The 7,303-nt window shown below is 37.1% G+C and overlaps 1 protein-coding gene across 1 annotated transcript in view; it reads right to left on the bottom strand.

Moving 5' to 3' along the window:
* Positions 1-998: 998 nt before the first annotated feature.
* Positions 999-7,303, bottom strand: part of MSH4 (mutS homolog 4) — a 30,474-nt gene continuing 24,169 nt past the window's right edge. The window contains exons 16-20 of the mRNA XM_032987633.2: positions 6,177-6,295; positions 5,503-5,631; positions 3,888-4,059; positions 2,160-2,248; positions 999-1,805 (exon numbers count right to left, since the gene is read on the bottom strand). Of these exons, the coding sequence (XP_032843524.1) occupies positions 1,620-1,805; positions 2,160-2,248; positions 3,888-4,059; positions 5,503-5,631; positions 6,177-6,295 (695 nt within the window). The 3' untranslated portion in view covers positions 999-1,619. The remainder of the gene's footprint in view (positions 1,806-2,159; positions 2,249-3,887; positions 4,060-5,502; positions 5,632-6,176; positions 6,296-7,303) is intronic.

Here is a 7,303-nt window from a genome sequence, read left to right as displayed (position 1 = left end):
AGCATTCTTAAATTGGCAACAAAGCTCACTGCACAGCCCCTGAAGATACTTCCTTTTTTCTTCCTCTGTGGAGTTTTGGAGGGTGCTATCAAAGATCCTAAAATTCAAGCCAATTTGTCTACTGAGGACTATTTATAGGTGATGCAAAAATGAGTCTGAAAGTACCTATATTGTCTTTTTGTGTTCTGGTCCTGCTCCTTGGCATCCAGATGTCAGTAAAAAAAATAAGCCCTCCTTATATAAAATCTGTTTCAAGAGAGCAGTATGCAGAGTATATACACACAGAGTCCTGACGGACACACTGGAAGCAACCCAAAGGCTCTGAAATAAGGTTCGCAGAAGAGGGGAACAGTTCTGACAGGGTCAAACTATTTGAGGCTCCCAGGCATAAACCCCCAGAACTGTTCTTTCTGGTGCTGTGGTGGCTGACCCCAACAGGGAGATGGGCAACCTCTTCAGTCAATGTCTGAAACATATATCCCTTGCCACCTGGTTCCTCTTAGGAAACCAGAACACAAAATACTTTCTTCTGCCATGATCCTCACTGGGGTAGACAACAAATATGGTATTACTGATGGATACGAGTGATATAATTGGCAACATTTAAGGCCTGAAGAGAGGGGAATTGTGGTTAATGGCTTAAATCAATAAAAAAAAAACCTTCTTGGGTAAAAATCCGCAGTGTACCTACTACAAATCTTATTCTGTTGCACTGGTATGTTTACAAAGGTAGATACATAAAAAGGAAATATATATTATAACTATACATAAAAATGCATTTGTTGTTATAAATTAGATATTGCACTGTTTTGTATTACCCATTTTATAGATATACGCATAATAAATTATAAACACACACACACATATATAAAACATGTAAAAACTCTTGGCCAAAGTTGGTTAGAAGGAAGTGAGGAAAGATAAATTCCTTCAAGCTGGAATACATAGCTGCAGTCACTAAATTAAGGTGTGCTAAAAAAAATACATCAAGGAAGAAGGACGTTCAACTTTTTATTGATTTCCTGTTACATTCTAAACAAAAACTGACCAACAGTGTCAACAGCACAGTAATTTGCTGTTACTGTATTACAAAAAAAACTCTTGCTGCCCAGTTCCAGAGAAGCAGCAGTCCTGGACCGCCTGCCTTATGTTGGATTAAGCATAATGACTGAGGGAGCTAGAACCCTCCTTGAGTAGGGAACAACAGGATTTATGGATGCATCTTCAAGCAGAGCTTGCCTGTGCAAGACAAGTGGACCATCTGTTTCAAAGACTGCTTTTTGTTAGGCAAGATCTTTAGTGTAAGATGTAAGAGCTGTAATACTAGATACATCACACAGAGAATACTAAACATTATACAACTTTGTTGTCTCTAAAATAATGAAAGAAATATAGTTCATTATCAAAAAGAATTGTGTTCCTCATACAAAGTAAATGCTTCTATTTCAAGTATGTTTTGGGGAAAAAACCCATGGTGGATATTGTCTTTCAGTAGTGAGTATAATTTAGATTAAGAATTAAGAATTTTCAAATGTGAAAAGCAGTGTTTTCTAATACTATGGAAAAAAATAGAATCATCTTGCAGTCATAAAAAATAGAGCAACAGCCTATGTTATACATTACTGTTGCTCATCATTTTGTTTAGGTGCAGGACAACTGGCTTCATACTTTTTCTTCAAGCCTTTCAAATATATACGCAAACTGTCGGGATCCAATCGAGAATTTCTGGCAGTCTGAACCAATCTCATTGCTAAATGGTATGTAGCTCTCTGTTTCATCATCTCAGGAGTACTCTTCTGCCTGTGCTGTTCTTAAAGACATACACATGCATTAAAATATGAAAACAACTATGTTCTATTACTAAAATACAAGTATTTTATGAATAGCCATTTTCCAGCCTATTTCTGATCTCCCAATTCTTGGTTTGTACACCAACATTACATCCAATACTCCTTAACCCTAAGGACTGCTTTGTGTTGTCACCTAACAGTGACCTTCAGTATAATCTTCTACAACTGGATCCAGAAATACAAATTTTAATGAAATCTATTTTCATGAAACCATAGGCAGTGGTTATCCTATATCCTTTCAGAAACTGAAAATATAATCAAGTTTTATGAAAATGGTGAATTACAGCATTGTAATTTTCTGCTACATACCAAAATTTGTTTTGCAATGCGATTTGTGATTTCCTTTGCATCCAAAATTACAGATGATGGCAGGGAGGAAACTTCTGCAGCTTTTAATCCTAAACATATAAAACACAAATCAGTATTTCTGATGTAATTTTTTCCCCTACCTTCCACAGTTTGTCTGCCAGAATTAACTTAGCCTATTTTTTTAAAGTGTGACTTGACTCTTTCATTGTTCTTAGCGCAACTTTGATATACATTTTCTCTTCATGTCTTTTTTTTTTTTTTTTTTAATAAAACGGTTTTGAGAGTTACAAACTTCCACATTAAGTTACTGCTGGTAATACTGTAACTGGGCAGGATGAAACACATTGGAGGTGAAAGGAAAAAAATGGCACAGCGGTATTAACAGTTTCATCTGTTTATTTTTTTAATCTGACAGGCCAGAAAATACTGAGGTTATGCTAAATGGGCCCTCCATTAGATCCAGACATCCACTGGTTATGGATGTCATGTTCCAACTTCTACTCTGTTACCAGTAGTCCAACTGCCAGATACTCAAGGTGAGAGAGAGATGTAAAATATTTTTTTCTGCCCTAGCATGATTTTTTGACTTTTTCCTTTGCCTGTGGCCCTGGCTGTTCTGAGGAAATTCTGTGCTTCATCGTGTGCTTTAATACTGTCAGGTTAAAAATGAAAAAGGGTCAAGAAGAGCCCTTGCACCCTTTCTTAGAATCCAGCTTTGCTCAAGTAAGGTAAAGCCAAGACACCAACATTGAGTTACTAAAGGCCTCCTGTTCTCTGGGAATACTCTCTAAATATACGATTCTTCTGAATCAGTGGTGTTGTAACACCTGAAATTGAGCTTGTGCTGCCAAAGGTAAAGGAACATATTCCGAAAATCTGATAAAGACAATTTTTAAGTCCAGTTATTTGAAGCTTGACTGGAATAATTTCTAGTCTTCAGTTACCACTAGCTTGCAAAAGTCATGTGTAGATAATTTCCTATTGATTAAATGTCACCTAAATCAAGGATCCAACTTCAGAATCCAGTATCTGGAAACACAGGGATTTCTTTAACTCTTTAAAGCATGTAGCTATGCCTTACTATCACTCACTTATTTCTTTATTGATCCATAATCTGTCAATCTGTACAGTCTTCAGTATGATTTATTCTGAAGTTAGAAGAGAAGTAAACCCACTTTCCTAAGAATACTGATGCTTTAGTGGAACCACTCAAAATGGCCTTAGGCTGATACACAGCAAAAGTCCTGTCCTTTTTTAAAGAAACTTGATTCCTTTTTGCTAATCAAAAAGGACCAGGCTGCTAATTAACTGATACATCATTACTTACGGCAGACACACAAGAGAGTTTACATAACACAAACCTCAGCATTCATAGCTTTAAGTCTCTCGAGAACTTTCACTCACTTCCATAAACAGAGATTAAATCAAGTTCTGTGTGCTCAGAATGGCTCATCTCATTCAAACAGAGGTGAATCCAGTAGCTACTGACATTGCTAAAATGTTTTTTTCACTATGAAATTTCATAGAACTTCTTTATACTACCCCACGGTTACTTAAAACACACAAGTATTTGGAACATATTACAGATCTGCAGTTGTTACTCTATGAGAGAGATACAAACTCAGCAGAAATCTGTCAGTAGAAAAATAGATAGATGCCTAATAACTGAAATAGTATCTTATATAATCTTTACTAAGTTAAAGTCACGTTCCACTAGGAATCCATTACCGTAGTTCTTTTCTTCTGTATATCCTTTAGAGAGTGCATAAGTGTAAGCAATTTTCTCATTTCCAGCACTGCTTCTCATATGTTGCACTTCAAAATGGTAGTTTTCCACATTTGGATATAAAGCGTCTATATGACACAGTTCCAGGAAATGTGTAGCAAACAACGTAAACGCCTAGATAAGGAAACAAGAAAGGAAAATTATTTAGGAAATGATCCTGGAATGCATTAAAATAAATAACTTTTTCTCCAGAATAAGGACAACCTGACTTTGAATTACTAAGGCAAATTAAAATCTTTAAGCGACGAGTTCTACCATTGGCAAGGATACCTCTTCCAACTGAGGGATTCTCCCATTCCCTTCTCAATAGAAGAAAAAGAATATCAGAAGTAACAGGAAATCCATCCATGATGCTTACAAAATTTGACTAGGGTTAAGCTGAATGACTGCCAAATGGTTGCCTTAATACCCTCAGGGAATGTTTTGCCAAAAGAGCAAGCTACAGAAAATATCTGAGCTTTCCAAACCAAACCACAAAAGTATACCGAAGAAACTCTGATGAGAAACTAAACACCAACACGCTTATTTCAAAAAGCTGACAACAACCTGAGGTCGATCACATAACTAATAACATAGATGAAACTTCCAACCCATCTAAAACCATCTTCCACTTTTCTAAACAAGCCTCTAACCTCTGTGACCAATTCGTAAGTTGTGTGAAACTACTGCTGTACTTTGGAAAGGTAACAGCCAGGTAAAGAAATTCACCTTTAACCTTCAAGCATACAAAGCTGTACTAGGCAAACCTAAAGAGACTGGGTTTTTCCCCTTCTAAAAAGAAATGCAAGCTTGCAAGCAAGTTGGAGAGATGGTGACCAGTGTACTGGTTTTGGCTGGGGTAGAGTTAATTTTCTTCATAGTAGCTTGTAAGGTGCTATGTTTTTGATTTGTGACCAAAACAGTGTTGATAACACACCCATGTTTTAGCTATTGCTCAGCAGCGCTTGCACAGTGCCAGGGCCTTTTCTGCTTCTCACCCTGCCCTGCCAGCGAGCAGGCTGAGGGTGCAGAAGGAGATGGGAGGGGACACAGCCGGGACAGCTGACCCCAAGGATATCCCACACCATGTGGTGCAGCAATAAGAGCTGCGAAGAAGGAGAAAGGAGGGACGTTCAGAATTATGGTGTTTGTCTTCCCTAGTAACCATTCCATGTGATGGAGCTGTGCTTTCCTGGAAATGGCTGAACTCCTGCCTGCCAATGGGAAGAAGTGAATGAGTTCCTTACTTTGCTTTGCTTGCAAGGGCAGCTTTACCTGTTAAACTGTCTTGATCTCAGCCCACAAGTTTTTGCACTTTTACCCTTCCAATTCTCCTCCCCATCTCGCTGTGGGGGAGTGAGCGACTGGATGGTGTTTAGCTGCCTACTGGGGTTAAATCACAACCACCAGTGAACAGAAGCATAGTTTATGTCAGCATTTTTCCTCTATCACCGTAATTCTTACTATTCACTAGTTACAAAAAATCTCTACAAAGCTGAAGTAAAATTATGAGAAAATACTATATGACAAAATAATTACGAGGTTTAATTTTTTTTTTTTTTTTCAGAACAGAATTACCTTTAAATTCAATAGATATTCACAGGCAGCATAACAAATGCCAATACCTTCTTCAGCACTGGTACCTCTGCCAAGTTCGTCAATTATGATTAGTGATGTGTCATTAGCATTTTGTATGATGTACGTTATCTAGGGAAATACTTAGTGTGAAATCATTCATATAAATGCATTTTTAAAAACCCTCATAGGAATACTGCTACTAATAGGAATACTTTGTGTTATTCAGATGAAACTTAATGCAGAAATTTTTAAAAAATCTTGTCAGATCCACAAATTTTACCTTTTCACAGCTTTCAAATAACTGTCAATTCTAATCGGACAGACTCTTACTACAGCACCCTTTTCCACTGAACATATCACTTCCCCTCAAAATCGTATCGGTTTGGGAGAGGGAACTGAGAGGACTTAGGGTCCTACAAATAATCATTTAAGGTCTAAGAAATAACAAGTGTTGAAACTACTGTCCAACGGAGCAGATTTTTACTTGTACTGGGATCTCTTTTTATTTAAGCTATACCTGGTTTTCTGTGGTTTAGCATCAAGGTAACAGATGAAAACTGGATTTTTGACTACTTTTCAAAAGTACACCCTTTCAGTGGAAATATACTAGTATAATTTCTATTAGCTTAACAGTAAAAATGGGCCTTGGACCCTCGATTAGTTGTGTTTAATACCTCTTTCATTTCCTTCATGAATGTTGATGCGTTTGTTTCTATATCATCGTCCATACCTATTCTGGTAAAAATTTGCTCTGAGATTCGAAAAGAACAATACTCTGCTGGGACGTAAGAACCTACAAAACAAGTAAAATATGAGTTTTATCACATCAGCGTGGGAAATGACAACTTGCCTGATCAGTGGAGAAAAAAAATACATCAGTTTTACATTTGGTCTTTATGCACTGTAGAGAATGCATCTTACTCTATAAAGTTGCGTAAGATTTATTACTTTATGGGAAAAAAATTATTACACAGATACCGTAATTAAAGCAGCTTATCGGAAAAACCTTAAGAAATCATATGCCTGAAGCTATATGTCAGTCTGAAGGGATGTAGAAGTGCAAATAAACAGTAGGATTAATTTACATTTCTGTAGTCATTGAGTTACTAATTCCAATGAATCTTAGTTTCCCAAAAACTAGATTATATTGCCTTTATCAGACTTTGAGGCTTATCAGTTTTAATGAATAGAAAAAAGCGTGGAACCTGCTAAAAGACTTTGCAGTCTCCTTTATTTGTAATAAACTCTTATTTTTTGAGAGCAATTCCTGAAGAACTTGCAGTTGTTGGGGACCAGACCCACAAACACACGGTAGACAAATTTTATTCTCCACTGATAAGTAGTTTCATTCTAGTACAGTTAGGGTTAGCCTATTAAGGTCTTTCTCCTGTGCTACCAGCCTTACCTTAAAGGTAAAAATCATGAGGAATTATTCAGTATAGGCATGAGTCCCAGTTAGACTTTACAAACATTTGTTTTACTTTTATAATTTTAGTGATAGAACCTTGCATTATTTATCACTACTTTTATCTGAGTAGTGATTATTTACCTATTCATTCTACTTGGCTGCAAGCATGTTTCTCTACATAACTGAGGAATGCTCAAGTTCATCTGATCTTTTTGGATGACTGACACATACGTAGCCCAGTGGGCATACTTCAAGGACACTCGCTATCAGTCTAGCATAACATGCTGGATTGGGGTAAGGTGGTCCAAAGAATTAAAGCATACAACTGTGCTTCTCCTAAAGACAGACTGAGGAGGCAGACAGGGCCCCATGAGTTTCCAGTGGCAGACCCAA

The sequence above is a fragment of the Tyto alba genome, unplaced genomic scaffold (genome assembly GCF_018691265.1).
Source record: "Tyto alba isolate M040663 unplaced genomic scaffold, T.alba_DEE_v4.0 Super-Scaffold_1000006, whole genome shotgun sequence".
NCBI classification, from domain to species: domain Eukaryota; kingdom Metazoa; phylum Chordata; class Aves; order Strigiformes; family Tytonidae; genus Tyto; species Tyto alba.
This window is presented reverse-complemented; position numbering and strand designations above follow the sequence as displayed.